Here is a 16359-nt window from a genome sequence, read left to right as displayed (position 1 = left end):
TTTTAGTAATCACATCAGAACAAAAACCTTCACCCTGCACAAGAAAACCTACTACCTTCAGAGTCTGCACGTGGCCCTAATGAAGCAGAAATGTGTGTCTAAGTCTGACTGTACTCTCCCATACGTCACAGCAGACTCCAGCAGCCATCTGTTGGAAGGATGCTGTGCCTATATATAGCCAGACACCACCACGAGAGAAAGAAAAACTCATATCTGCACCTAATTCAGCGTGTGCACTATTGGCAGATCTGCAAGCACCGTTTTTTTTACCGGCCAAACAAGTGTTCGCTCCACAAATATCCTATCTAAAAATGATACAAACTTCAATGTAAAATTATCTGGAACAAGAAAGTAACTTGGTTGTTAAAAGGAGCACTAACAGGTGGGAAAGCAGCTTCCAGATACACAGATTTTATGGGCCATTTGCAAGCACAGTTGATTTCATCCCAATTTAATGTGCCAGTCTGCCAAAACAGCAAATAGAAAAAAAAACAAAAATCCCAACAAACTATATTCAGTACACTTCTAAAAGTTGGCCAAGTCTTATATAGATACACCTCAAGAGATCAAGGACAACTCAGAGATGACCTGGGAGTCTTGCACAAGGAGCCAATTGCAGCCCTGGCGAGAGTTTCTCCTTCAGAGGCTCAGGACCTGGACACACCCCAGGACGTGGGAGGTGACATGCTAGAATGAAGAACTGAAAAGAAAACTCCTCACAGGAAACCAAATGGGTACTACCACTGTTTTTTGATTCTCTTCTCCTCAAAAACAGGAGTAATGGGGCCAGCAAAAGTCAGGCCAGCAGTAGCAGAGCCATGCAATTGCATGTGATTTTTTTTATTTTAGATTTAAATTATTTGGAGGGGGGAACTGAGTGAACAAACTTGGATATGCCTGGGACAGCAGGGGGAGCTGCGAGTCTGCATTCCTCTGCAGGTCTATTTAATTGCATTGAATATTTGGACAAAAGCACATCACCACAGAAAGATGCCTGCTTATCCAACAAGCCTCAGAAAAGCAAGTTCATAACAAAGCATTAAACAAGGAGCAACAGATAATTGTCACCTTCTCTCACTAGATAATAAAAATAGTTACATCATAAACATAAAAATCTTTTAGAAGACCCCTGACAGCACTCCCTCCTGGAAATATCACCATAGCAATGAGCATCCAGCTACAGGGGAAGTATCACTGAATCCTGTGCTTGATATTTTCAAGTAACTAAAAATACTAACTGGCAAAAATACACATGGGTGATGTACAATGAGGCACACAAACATAAAGAGCCTTCAATGAAATTAAAGGTGGCAAATTTCACCTGCAAATCTTTAATACCCCAAGAAAAAATCCTTTCACCAGGCAGCATACATTGAACGAGTGCCTGCAGATAACTGTAAACACATCTGATAGCTGCTGTGTCCAACAATTCCTATTTGGAACACTTTGCACAGGTTTGTGTAGAGGCTCAGTGGCAGAATTGTGTGAAATCCAAGGCAAAGGTGCCTGTTAGAGAGGCAATAAAGAGCCATACTAGCAGAGCCGTATAGGAAACCTAAGACTTGGAAAAAGCAGGGAATCTTGAATGTTAAGATTTAGGCACACAGCAGCACTCTGGGGAGGGGTGCTTGCAAAGCGAAAAACTGTGTCTCCTCAAGCTGGTTCCATTAAATACATCTTATTTCCATGCCATTCAGATCAAAGTTAAGATTAAACGAAGGAGGGAAGAGTTTTAAAATTCCTTTCCCAGATGCAGATGTCAGGAGCACACACAAAAGCAGGTGCTGGGTGTATTGATCCTACTGAATACGCATGGAGTGGGTACTTGAGCATGTACCAAGCATCTGTGTCTGGGAGATGGAAAGCACTTTGTAAAAGCCTGTTTTATGCTAAACAAATGCATCAGGTTATGTTTTTATTTTGAATATTTTAAAGCATCTTGCACATTGGCGCAGACTTGAAAAGAAATTATACAGACAACTTGCCATTAATTGCACAAGCTACCAACTCCGTAGCTGCAAATTGTCTGTGGGCTCACTTAGGAGCACTCCAAGCTACTGAAAACCATCCTCAATAAAACCTGCTCTGACTGCTGCACCTTAGAGAAATGGAGATCCCGAATCTGAAGGTAGTTCAGGTCCCAAATGCTGGCCCAGCTGCAGCTAGGCAAAGGGAAAGGCACATTTCTTCTCAACATCAGGGAAGGGACAGATCCAACACTGCAAATTCCTACCAAACAGGCTGAGATGGACAATGCTTGCTGACAATGACAACAAAAGTATCTCAATAGCACATGTAGAAGAGAAAACAAAACAGGCACCCTTTGAAAACCTGGCTATAGTTTGAAGTGGCCCCTGAGATCAAAGTTTTCATTTTCACTAACAGACTGAGGAAACTCTGCATCAGAAATCAAACTCTGCATGGTATTTGCTTGTGGAATCTTTTTTGCTTTCTTCAATAAGGGAAAAAATTAATCCCTACAGGAGATGACAAGATGCCTTTTAAACTACATACCTCATTTCTGACTAAAATTACCTTTCAATAGTCTGGCACAGCTGCATGCTCCTATTTGCTTTTTTTTTTCATTAAGGGTTCCTCTATTATTTGTACCCATCCTATAGCATTTACGCCTGGCAGTGATGCACATTCCCTTGTCTACAATTCTTCCTACAGATAGTAGAGGATAAATTGCAATTAGATTTTTGTTATTGTAGATAATTAACTCAAAATGAGCTGTTAATTATATTAAAAAAACTAATGTTTTTTCAGTTCTTGATTATATTATTTATTTTACTTCTCACTTCAGCAAGTTTCCTGTTCTAAAGGTATTTCACTATTTCCTTTAAAATACCAGGATATTTTTAAAGTAAGTTTTCCTTATTTGAAGACTGAAATCAAGTTCTGTACTGTGAGATTTGCTAGAAGACCTCTCATGTATGCCCTGTAAGTCAGAGAGGGCTGATTTTCCACTAGTGTTCTGTTGGAATTTGCTGTAACAAGAACTGTTTTATACATCAATTAAAAACCAAACACCACCACCACGAAAAAAAGAAAAAATTATTTTAAAAAAAGAGCTCCATATCATTAAAAAACCAAAACAAACTGAAAAATAAAAAGGCAGAAAAAAACACCAAAAGAGACAGTTAAAAAAAGAATGTATGTCTACCAGCTCTTCCTCTTTTTTAAGATATGGCCACACACTCACACACTCTCCCTATCTGTACTGAAGAAAACATCACTTACATATTCAAATGCATAAAAGAGATAAATGGACTTGTCTTCTATGGCCTCTTTAAGCCTTACATTAGAGTAAATTATTTAGAGACCATTCATCTGGTAACCTTTGCAAAACTGAAGATGGCATATAAGAAGAAAAACTTCCAAGTGTTTTGCTGCCAAACTTTGTAACCAGCTGGCATGGCACCTTGAGACTGCTCAAACACACAATAACTTTGAAAAATTACAGTAAATTAAACCAGGGGAATGAAGATAGGGCGGGGAACCTTTTGAAATCTGGGACTCTCATTTTGTTAACAGCACAGGTTTTCTTCATTTTCCCTGTTAGAATATGTAGATATTTGCAGGTTTTTGGTTGCCAAGAAGCTCTGCAGATGTTCTAGGTTACATTTTTCCTCCAAGGGGCTTAATGCTGCTGCATCTTAAACATGTCATGACTCTCCATCTTTTTTGCTACAGTGATAATACTTTGATCACTTCAGTTTGTGTGAAAATGAAAGAAAAAAGCATCTGAGCGCAACAAAGATATGCCAGTAACTCACAGCAGCCAAACACCTGGTTAAGCAGTGAAGAATTCCAAGAAAACTAACAACTCCTGCTGTTCTGGAGAAAAAAAAAAAAGGCTTATCCCTTTTCAGTCAAAAGGGATCTCAGAAAGAAAAATAGAATTAGTATAACAAAGTTAAAAAATAGGAAAAAATAAGGTATTGGACTCTTAGTTTATAAATGAATTATCAGTTCTTCCAGTATTCTCAGAACAGAGAAGTTTATTACTTTGAGTCATTCTCTTGTTGCTAAAGAAGAAGTCATTCAAAGCACAGCTGCTCATCTTGTCCACCATTCTTTGGTCAAAAGAACACCTATAGTTACAGCACAGAACAAGAAGCTGTTACTTTCTGAGAAAAGGAGAAAACCTTGCCAGTTTTTATTTGTTGCTTTCCTAATAAGCCTGCATCTTTTTCCAGTGTTAACTTGAATGCGACAGGGTAGGACAGAAGGAAAGTACAATAGTGTACTGATTGAAGTTTTAAATAGCAAGCAGGATGGAGATAAAGAGCTAAATATTGGCTTAACTCTGCTTCCAGTTATTTCAGTGGTAGTTTGCTCTCATCACACTGAAGTAGAGGTGTAATGAGAGGTATTTAAAAAAACAAGTAACTGTCACCAACCACGGAAGATCTATCTGAGAGTTAAAGGATAATCTATTATTTACATCAGGTCCAAATAAAGACTAAGGCGATGTTCTGATCTTAATTTAAAAAGTAACAAGCAGCACCTAGAACAAAGAACTAAAACTAAGATTTTGTGAAAACTCCATTTTGCACTGCACTAAGAGGTGGCACACAAAACCTGAAGCCTCTTCAGGAAGTCACCTAAACTTTGAGTAATAACAGGTCAGCATAACTATTGAGTTGACTCATAAAACACAGCAGCCTATGAATTTTACCCTTCCTGCAGAAAAAAAGCTCTTAATCTGAAACAAACACATGAACAAATACACTTGGCAGGCAACAGCACACTGTCAAGAAGATATATTGACCCTGTGAAGCACTTAGAAGTGAAGAGAGAAATTACCTTAGCCCCATGCTGCTGCCATTCATCATCAGAGCAAGATCTCTGGGTGCTTCAGCAATGGGCACATCTTCTGAGCCAGGTACATGGCCTTTAACCCTGGAAAAGATAAGTTAGTTACTTCTGCAGCTGGTCAAATCACACCAGGAACTTGCCACTAAAAGGTGACCTATGCATCTACAAATGGGGCACTTTTACACATTAACTGCTTTAGCAATTATCTTCACACTTTCAAATATAATTTTGTATTGGAAGTCTGGTTCAGGCCCAGTGCCTTTGCTTCTAAGGGTTACCACAGGGACAACCTTAGCCAGTGTAACCCAGTTGAGTATAAGCATTTCAGCATTGGAAAGGGAAAACAATAGGGAAAAATCTGCAGTCTTTTCATTACAGAAACAGAAAAGTTTCATTTGCAGATTACAGCACCAGAGCTCAAAGGCATCGTGTAAACGGCGTAGAACAGAATTTGTATAAGATGGTTCTGTGTCCTCAAACTATGGGCCCACAAATGATGCTCCATTCTTAACAGATCATTCCACCTTCTCCTTTCTCTCCAACAAAGACAGAAAGTTAAGGTACACATATTTCTCCTTTTTTTGACTAAAATTCCTGTTTCCAAGCTTTGCTTTTACTGGGCTGCTCCAGTGAGGCTTGAACCAGGAGGAGCCACTGAACTGCACATACACACCATTTTTGATAGCTGAGCAACTATTTCACATGGAGAGTAGCTGCAAACTGAAAGTACTACTGTCATGTGAGGGTAAGTAGAGAAATGTGGAAAATTAAAGCAGTTATGATGCAGTGCGGCAGAAAAAATTATCAACTCACACTTTAGCTAAAAGATTAGAAAAGTTTCTTGCCAATTACTGCAACTGGTCAAACCTCTTATTTGTCATTCAGTGACAATGGACCTTAACCAGCACTCCCCCCAGGCAGAAGGACAGACAAAAATAAATATTATCTGGAAAAAAAAATTTTCTTCTGCTGTTTTTTATGCTGTTTTGATGTTCTAACTCAGTTAGAACCTCCTGACAATGAAGCAAAGGTTATTTGAGCTTAGCTAAACAAATTTTTATTGTTAGCAGTATATAAAATTACTCTGTTACCAAGTGCAAAATGAATTATATATTTGGAACTGAAACAAAACTGTGATGCCTAAGAGATTTACCTCTAAATATCAAGCATTTAATTCTAAAGATACTGAAATATTTTTAAGAGAAAACACATTATATTCCAGTTGTTTTCTTAGAGAGAATATGGCAAATCTGACTTCACATGTACCTGTGAAAAGAGATCACAAAAGTGCAAAGTCCTCAGATTGGTCATATATGGTTTTTTTCATAGAATTCTTTTTAGGTAGCCTAAAGCTCTGTAAACCACAAAGGACTTTTTCCAGAAAAAAAAAAAAATGTAGCTACAATAGATATAATGGTACTAACAACCACATCATTACAGATATTTAAGGTGCATTTTTTTCTGAACTTGATGCCTCCAAACCTGAAAATTTTCCATTAGGAAAAAAAATCCACCAAAAAATTCAGTTTGTATGTCCTTCATATCTACTTGTTTTTCATTAGAGGGATGCATGCATAGAATTAAGGTATTTGATGATTAAGAATCCATCTGTTCCTACTTAATTCTCACCTGAAGTCATAATCCTTTGTTAGCAACTTCAGTCATTTTCAACACACACATTTGTGATTTCCTCCAAGACAGGTACTTTTAAAGCCACATAAACACATTATTTTCAATGTAAACAACAATCCAAGAAAACAAACAAAAGACGACCTAGATTATCGTACTCTCTTTTACAGTCTGAAAAGTAACCAGGGGGCTGAAATGAAGAAGGGTAAGTGATGTATTCCTCCATGGTGGTTACAGTACACGGATGTAGGAAGTGAGTCATCTAATGCAGACTCTCATGGGCTGCTGCTAGCAGCTGCCATATTAAAACAGTATAGAAATATCCATCCCTGTGAAACACTCCTACCGCCTCTTCCAAAAGACTGCAGATTTTTCTCTATTGTTTTTCCTTTCTAATGCTGAAATGCTAGTACTCAGCTGAGCTGCAAGGGCTAACTTAACCTGCTTCCATTCACTGTTCTGCTCACTTTAATAACATCATACCAAAAAAAACAGTTGTTCCCTATTTCTCAAAGACTATTTAGATTGTCAGAAAAGTGTTACCTTCTGCAACAAACTCACAGGGCTTCATCTCACATTTCTATGGCTGTTCCATTTCCCTTCAAGTTTTAAGCAAATAATGTGCCTCAGTATTGGCATTCTCCCTTTTCACTAACATTGCTGAAAAGAAAATGTCTTCACTACACTGCGTTTCCTTCCTCTTCCATAAATATATGGGGAAAAACTCCATATATTTTTATATATTCCATATACAAAAAAAAAAAAAATATATATATATACACATATATATGTGTGTGTGTGTGTACATATGTAATGATCTTCATCTTTTCTATAAAACACACTCCTCCCAGTCCCAACCTAGGAGAGTGCAACCCTTCAAAACTGACCTTTCCAAGGAAGGGAGAATGCCACATTTATGTCATCCACGCTCACACTGCTTTCTTGCCAAATGTCTGTATTCTTTTCAAGTGCCTGCACTAAGATCAACCTCTCATTTTCTTCTACTGCTTCTCTTTTCCAACCTAGTCTTTTAGCAGTGTTTTTCTTCTGCCTTTCTTTCTACCACATACTGTTTTCCTCTGCTGCTTTCCACAGCTGTCATGCTGCTTCCCAACAGTATACACTAACAAACTAAAGTCTCCTCTCCTCTGAATCACTCTTAGAAATTGTGCCATAAGCCTTGCCTGTCTTGTTCTATTCTATTTATTGTTGCCTTGTTCTGTCCTCCCACTTAAATCAACTATTGCCCATGTGCTTATTAGAAATTTTAGAATTTTTTTAAATTGTAAGTCTCAAAATCACCTGTTATAATCCATACGGGATTGGTGTAGTTGCTGTTGTTTTAGGAGCAGTTTTGCTTCTTGCTTAGTCAATAAATGTTGGAGTCGCTCCTTTTCAATTTCCAGCTCCAGTTTTTGAAGAAGCAGCTTCTGCCTTCTTTCTTCATACAATCTTTTAGCCAGCTCTGTTTCCTTAGGGCCTGAGTCTGTGCTGTGATTCAGCCTAGAACCTCGACAGTGCCTGGAATGATCATGGGTCTTGTGAACTGTCCCTGAGTGTTTCCTACGTACCTGGCTGACATAGCAGCTCTCTTCCATGCTCCCTGAGCTCCCCACGTGCCTCCAGGCACAGCCATGACTCACTTGCTGAGGGCATGCACTCTGAATTTCACCTGCCCTCTGGTCCATCTCCTGAGCTTGCTTTACATGGTGAGGGCTCCTCTGCTTGGCTGGGGAAATCACATTGTTGCACTTTCTGTGCAAGTCATTTTCCATTGGATACTCCTTCAGACATTCCTGATGGTTGTAATGCATTTCAGTCCTGTAATCGTGGTTATTCCTGCAAGGCTGAGAAAACACAACCTGCGCTGGGCTCACAGCCTTCAGTGCTCTGCTGTTCTTATGAAGAGTCCAAGGTCCCCCAACACCCAAGTAGGAGCTGTCCAGCCCCAAAGAGTGCTGCTGGCACAAGCTCTTCCCACTGGATGCCTGCAACAGGAGAAACAATTTCCTGTAAATCACTAAAATTCATCTTTGTTCATCAATTTCCCTCAGTAAATGTGTGCTCCTCAAAACAGAGCTGCTGGTCCATGTTGATGGACATGCAGCCAAACCCCACAAAATGTTTACCAGAACACCGACACAAATGTGCTATCAAATCTACATTTCATTCCATCTACACAAGTGTAATAAATGTAAAACTACTGTCTGCAGGATCCTCAGCATAAAATGAGTCACTTCAGAGTATCAAGTAGTTGTGAGCATCTAGGGTTACATAAAATCAACTTGAAGAGTGGCAAAAAACATTAAATGTTAAGGTTTGAAAATGTTTAATTTTGAATACCGAGCCAAAAAATCCATTCAGCCACTATAAATACTCTTTGATTGGCCATTACACAGCAGGAGATTTGATGTAAAACATTTCACCTTGCACTGAATGGTATATTACTTACCGCTGGAAATTTGATGAGAGTTTTTGAAATATCTTTACAGAAACACAGATAAAAACCAACTACTTTCTGTAAAAAATGGTTGTACATCAAAAGCTGTCATTTAAATACAAAACGTTTAAATACAGCTATAAATGTAAGTGATTTTTCAATTAAGCTGGGCAAGTGATTATAGTCTGATAAAACTCTGAAGAAAACAAGCAACTGTAATTCACATTTGTCAACCCAGTACAAGCAAATTCCAGTGGTTTTGTTACAGTCATGGATATTATGTAATAGACATCACAATCCTAGTTACATCCTGGAGTATCTTTGCACTAAGGCTCATCTAGGCAGTTAAGCATTTGAGCTTTTATGAACATCACAACAGCAGTGTATCAGGCACACACATTTCTTTTGCTAGAATTGCACATTAATTTCAATAACAAACTGAATTTAAGCTTCTCCAGCCTTTGGGACCTTCCACAAAGATATGAGACTTTTTAATTACAGAAGCCAGATTTGTTAAAGATAGCAAAACTACTGCAGTAAGTGGTTTAGCAAGGAAATTTGGAATCCACTGATGAAAAAAAAAAAAAAAAAGGTATTTTTTGCCCTCTGGGAATGCTTACAATAGAGAGGTATTGTGCACACAGAGTGCAAGACAAATCAGCCAGACCCAAACCACTCGAATTTAGGAATGCAAGCAAGTGTCCAGCAATGATTAGAAGAGAGATATAATACAAATCTATGCAGCATTTATATGTATAATTTAAATTCTTTTTTTAATAAATAAACAAAATACCAAATATACTCTGCTGCCCTTCAAGACAACCAATTACAAGTTTCTTGTAGACTTCACAGAATATAAATTAATGTGGATTAGCACCTGAATACTGATATTTTATTATTTCCAGTTTTGTGCATACAAATATATCCTCTCTCCCATGTGATTGAAAGCCAAGGATGTCATGTTTTGCCCCAAAGGGCTCAGTGAGTTGGAGGCATTTGCATTAATGTCAGTGCTAAATGTCTGAGGAAAGTCTGGTGCTTGGACTGGGTGAAAAGTGCAGGACACTAAAATATTTTAAAGTCAGAGGGGCTGGCAGGGCAACTGAGCAGAAATGCAACATGCTGCCAAAAAGACGGAGTTTTGTTATTTATTATTTGCAGCATGCCATCCTTGTTGGCAATATTTTCCAGACAAACAAAGGCTACAGAGAGCCCTTTTAATCTGAATTAGACAATACAGAAAAGGACGATGCAGTCTCTCATTTCCCACATCACCTGTTTCTGGGTGTAGAGAATTTAGGGCACCTACAGGAAGAGGCTTTCAAGGTGGAGGGCTCTCCAGTCCCCATGGACAGCAGAAGGTCTCAGATCTGAAGATATTCTTAGAGCATCCTATCAGGGCTGGCAGTGTAGGGTGGCCACAGAAAGCAAAGACCTGTCTTTCTGCAACCCATAAATAGTAGTTAAAAAGAACACTTATAAAAAAAGGAAACTCAAATGATAAAAACGTCTGAGAACACCACCTTTATTTTAGCAGTTTGCTGACTGAAGAGACAAGAGAATGTTAAGAAATCTAAGCACATGAATGAAGATTTTACAAAATAATCATCAGGTTTAAGAATAAAGGTCCACATTGCAAATTAACTTCATGGCTGAGACTCTATTACGAGTCCCTGAAGGCCCTAAAAGAGAGGTACCAGTTAGCATTTGTTGACCTTGGCCGCCATTAAGTCTGCCCTGATGGTCTCAGAAATGGCATTGACATTTAAAGACTTCATAACAAGGCAGAGAAACTTTAATGTTATTTCACAGGTACAATATGTTTGCAGGGGGGGAAATTCTCATTAATGTCATTGAATGTGAGTGGGATTTTCTTATTTCTTTAGAAGGAAGAGGTCATGTTAGGCAGAAGACTGAGTTTCAACATGCCTTTGATGGCTACTCAGTACTATTCAGGGTCTAACTCCAAAGAAAAATTAACTATTGGGAGTCAGAAACTAGTCAACAACTTTTTTTTTGTAATTTGTGGGTTTTCTGCTAAAGCTGTAATTGAAGATACAGCTAGATGGTAGACATTCCAAGGAAAATGGACTGACATTTACACTTTTGAGGGATGAAAAGAGACTGGTGTGTGACATGACAGATCTGCAAAATGCAGGCCAGGTAAAGAGGAAATGTAGAGGAAAGAAACATTGTGAAGACCCGCCTTCTTCTGTGAGTCTAAAGACACACAAGCATAAGGAATCAGGTAATTTTACAGGATGAGTTTAAGAAAGATATTGCCTACAGGAGGCAGGGAAGTCATGACAGGCCATGGTGGAACAGCTGTGCTTGCTCCTCTAAGGAGCTCTTCCAGGCTTGCTGTGCCGTATTTAAAGATACAAGTCCCTCTAACTGAGGCTTAAACAAACTCAGACTGCTCCTTGTAAGGTAAGGAGTTAATAAGACTTGATCAGATGTGAAAGTCTTGTGAAACAAGGAGATACTAAAAATGGTTTTAATAATCTTTAGAAGGATTTAAAGATGGAGACAGGTGTGGAAGTCTACAAAGTCTTTACAGCAACACCAGTAATTTTTGCTCAGGGATTCAGCGCAGAGCTTAAACAAACACCCAGTCCTTAAACTTCCTACGAACAGACAAACAGTGCACCAGTTTTATGCACGCAGCATTATGATCTCTGCAAATTGTTCTTAAATACAACTTGTGTGCTTTGCAGTTCTAATTCACAGCGCTGGCAGAGGAAGCACAGTTACAGACTGACTCCAGCACAAAGGGCTTTGTACTGCAAGGAATGAACTAGTAACAAAGCATATCTTTACAACACCAGCACAGGCAAGGTCTGGACAAATTTCATCACATGTACAAACATGTTTAAGAAACAGCCCAAAATCATTACCTTGAGAAGTCCTGCATTCTGAGGGACAAAAGCTGGCATCCCAGCTTTTGTAAATACAAAAATGTATGTAAAATACAATGCTGTAAGAGCAAAATTGCTGGAGATGCTAACAGCGTTAGGAGTTTAGTTCATAGCACCCAGGGCTGTAGTTTTTAGCTGAAATATGTCTGAATACTGGCAAAAGAGACAGTGAAGTAAAATAATTCTCAGTTGTATCTTGAGGACATTTCTACAATCTGGATTTTCATCTCAGGAGTTTCTCTTGGTGGGGTAGAAAGAGTGGAAGGTTGATTCAGAACTAGTCTGTTTTTCTGATCTAAGTGGGGACACAGAAGGAAACCCAGAAGAATGAACAGAAGCAGCAACCAGAGGAGAAATACAGAGATTTAAAGATATTTAAAGATGACACAGAGACACACAGAAACCTTCAAGAGCACCATGGGCACATACTTAATGGCACGTACTCTTCACCAGTGTAGTTGTTCTTTGGACATGATCAGTAAAATTTCTAAGGAAAAATTTGTTCATTGGAAGCATTGTCAAGTCCTGGCACAGGCTGTCCAGGGCAGTGGTGGAGTCACCAACCCTGGAGGTATTTATGAGACATGCAAATGTGGTGTTTGATGACGAGCTTTAGTGGTGGACTTGGCAGTGCTGGGTTAATGGTTGGACTCCGAGGTGGTTTCCAACCTAAACAATTCTGTGACTCCATCAGTGACCCAGACGACACCCTCACTAAGGTATACAACCTAAACCTGGAACTCAGTCACCACTCTGAATGCTTGATATATGGGTCTCATCTGAATAAAGCTTGGCTTTGGGTTTCAGGTCTATCAACAGTATAAGCACTTGCTTTTGTCAGCAAAATGAGGCAAAATGAGCTTATTATATAAATAAACTCAGATAGGATATTGGGGCAACAGAAATCCTGTTTTTAAAAACAATTACATCAAATTATAGGACTGTTTGAAGTACGTTACCAGTGATTAAGGAGCTATTCTTTCCAAGATTCTGTAAGAATTTATCAGGGAGAATGAAAAACCATAAAGATTTTAAAGTATATTAGTAGGATCTACTGAAGTCTATAAATTTTTTTCTTTAACTCATATAATCCTTTGTTAAAATCTGTACCATAAATAACCCAATATCAGTTATTACAAAGTGCCATGTAATAGTACAGCAACTGTCTCTGTCACTACCTAAGATAAATACAGTAGATAACTCCTAAGGTAAGCCGACCATTTTTCAAGCAAGAAACAAAGCACTATTTTCTGTAGAAATTATGTATAGCTATGATTGCCATATTCCACTGAATAAAACAAGTGGTCTCAAATGAAAAATACCATGAATGACAGTCACGAACCTGTATTTTTCCTGTAGAAATCTACTGAACTCAACATACTGAAAAGGCGTAGCTAAAAAAAAACATAGTATCACATCACAAAAAAGTGAATCTATAGCTGCTAGCTGACAGCAGAGGAACACCTCCTATATTTGTGCTGCCTTCAGTATTTTTTCTCCTCTTTGTTAAGAGGGTTTGAGCTGGCATGCCAGGTGCACAAAAAAACCTGCATTCAAAGTAGCATGTGAGAATTTGCTGGCGCTCAGCTTTAAGTGTATATTTTGCATTCATAAACATGTCACCCTTCTTCTCCAGCTACCCAAACACTGTTGATAATTGCTAACAAAAGCTCCCATTTCAGATCAGCAGACTGGTTTTACACTGCCTGATAAGGCAGTTAATAATACAGTGCTCCAAGAAAACTAAAGAGAGGTGTCTGCGTGCCGAGTCTTGGAAGTCACTGTGAGCAAAATGTCCATTAAGCCCACACAGTACCCACGTGTGGCAGTCCAATATCTGGCCACTAAATTTAGGCAAACACGTTTGCTTTTCAAAACAAAAATGTATCATTCCTGTTTGCACTATAGAAACGTGCCACTACACTAATCTTGACAGCACCAGGTCCAACTATTAAGATTCAATGTGCTGCCAACATTATAAAAATAATAATAAAAAAAAATCCCAATCTTCTGACTTCAATTTTTTACTTCTGCCCTTTATTTTACTGAAGAATCAGTAGTTCAAGACCTAGATAAATATTTCAAAAACTATACTATTTGTGAGCAGGGGAGGTCACTACCATTTCCCAGTGCATTTGGAGTTCATGTGAAATAAGGGCAAAAGAGTGATGAGCTGCATTTTTAACATGGGCATATACAGAATAGTTGTCTAGCTGATAGAGAATGTGTAATGCAACATCTGCACCGTACGCCTTGCCAAAGCCCATCCCAAATAAATGTAGTGCATTCTCCCTAGTGCAATTAACTCTTGTACTCTGGCAGGTTGTGCTAGAAGATCATCAAGGTAGATTACCTTCCAGCATATGAACTAAATACTTACAGGTGTTATATCATCAGTTATTACTTACAAACTTCTGCATTTAACAAGACATCCAGGCAAATGAATGATCTAATTTATGAATTATTTATAAGAATTTCACAGCATGCTCCTGGCGTCATCCATGGCCTTTTCCAGGTCATATGACACCAATTAGAGCTGAATTTTAAATTATTCAATAACCTGAACTCTCTTGTCATTTAACATATAGATATCAATGCAGTAAACAAGTTAAGTCTAATGGGCCCTGGAGGTTTGCATTCCTCCACCCATCAGCAGCAGAGGCTGTATGCTACCACTGGAATAGAAAATAATAGAATGCAGCAGTCAAAAACATTTGCAAGGTTTTAATAAGTTATTTTGCCTCCCTTAGGGATTTTTGTATAACTTACAAGCCCTGAATCTAAAACATATTAAAGTCCTTAGCTATGTGCTTTCAAAACAAAATTAGGACATAGCAAAAGAGCAAGTCTGACACTAACCCTAATTTAGGCCCTTAATTTGAAATGTAGTGGAAATTATGGAGTAAGCAAGATTTACTATGCACAACTCATTACCTTCAGGCTCTCCTACAGTAGAGCCAAAAATAGCCCCTCTCCCAACACAGATACACCTGCCTATAAAGATAAGGCTACACAGAGGAAAATGGAAATGTTAATTTAGCAGCTATCAGTTGACAGTGCACAGTTGAGGTGCATCTCATATTCCTCAACATTTGGGTGGCAAAAAGACTTCCACCATTCTTCTGTCCCAACAGCACTGGACACAGTTGTGATATAGAAACACATCAGGAATTGGGTACTTGCTTCAAGACATCACACTTCAGAAAGGTTTACAATTGCACCACATAATAAAAAAAAGTGAATGTAACAGCGTCCAAAGCACAGACACAATAAAAGATATCTTAAACCCATCATTTTCCATGATGCTACAAGAAGAACAAGAAGATATCAACAACAAAGATGATGAGATGAACAGCACCATTAGGTATTTTATTGTGCCTCAGTGTGAAGTCTACAGGAAATGCATGGCAAGCATGCCATGTCCTGGCTCCAAATCTCATGAGCGTGTGAGCATCACCCCCTATTCATTGCTGATCCACCCTGAGAAGTCCAACTTACATGGTAGAAAACTTCTGAGATTAGGGGTGCTCAGTACAAGCCTAAACCTTGCCTAGCACCAACAGATTTATTTTTATAGTACCTGTGCCTCAGCTTTCCGAAGGCTGCTAAACTAAACCCCAGATCCACACCTCCAGATGGTGACTTGCAGACCTCTGTCTTGGAGGACCCAGCAACTCCATTCATCTGCACACACATTTCCTTTGCCCACTGCTTTGCAAGGATTAAAAAGTTTCCTGAGATCTATCCAACACCAAAACGAAAAGATAGAAAGGGAGATGCTCAGCTTATCCATTTAAACACTATAGCAAGAAGTTCTCTAGCTACTGCTGTCAAGATAAATGCCAAAAAAATGATGTTGAGAAAACATCATGCCAAATAAGTAAAAACACACATATCCAAAATGTCTAACCAGATTAGCAAGAATAAGGATTTAGATAAAGCACACAACATTGGATTTTCTGCTCCCTGACCTTATCATAGGAGGGTGCTGCAACAGAGTTCTCTGTGGTTTTTTAAACTTTTTAAGAAAAATAGCGGGGGGGGGGGGGGGGGGGGGAAGACAACTGCCTAATCTCTCAGCACACATTTTAAGAACACACAAAAATAGCTATAAGGGATTTTATTTTGGTTGGCAGCCAGATTTAACTTCATTGCTACACTGGGCAGCATTTGATTATTTCACATTAAGGGTAGTAACCTGTTGGACGACAAGAGGGAGGTTCATATTGGTTTTCATTAAAGAGTAATATCCACCATGTATTTGGTTTTTCAAGGTAACTTTTTCAAAGTTATTTTAAAAAGCAAACATTTTTCCACTTGGAATCACAAGTTTAGCATATCACAGGCTACACATGTTCCCAGCTATTGCCAGTCTCTTTAGAATTCAATCAACATTCGCTCCAAAGTCATGCTTTCATAGTTCTAGTCACAAGACAAAAGGGCAAATATACTGTGACCCTTCTAAATAGCCCCGATTACTGTGATCAAACAGAAGCCAGATACTGATGTGGAGAAGAAGGTTCAGAGTTTGATGTGTGAAGATTACTG

The 16359-nt window shown here is 38.7% G+C and overlaps 1 protein-coding gene across 2 annotated transcripts in view; it reads right to left on the bottom strand.

The window, feature by feature from the left end:
• KIAA1328 (KIAA1328 ortholog) overlaps positions 1 to 16359 on the bottom strand; it is a 176377-nt gene that overhangs the window by 54108 nt on the left and 105910 nt on the right. For both annotated transcript variants that reach the window (XM_071425768.1, XM_071425767.1), the window contains 2 exons: positions 7756 to 8441; positions 4813 to 4908 (listed from right to left, as the gene is read on the bottom strand). In XM_071425768.1, coding sequence (XP_071281869.1) covers positions 4813 to 4908; positions 7756 to 8441 — 782 coding nt within the window. The remainder of the gene's footprint in view (positions 1 to 4812; positions 4909 to 7755; positions 8442 to 16359) is intronic.

This window comes from Agelaius tricolor, unplaced genomic scaffold (assembly GCF_023055355.1).
Source record: "Agelaius tricolor isolate 1412-34295 unplaced genomic scaffold, bAgeTri1.0.p SCAF_4, whole genome shotgun sequence".
Lineage (NCBI taxonomy): Eukaryota > Metazoa > Chordata > Aves > Passeriformes > Icteridae > Agelaius > Agelaius tricolor.
This window is presented reverse-complemented; position numbering and strand designations above follow the sequence as displayed.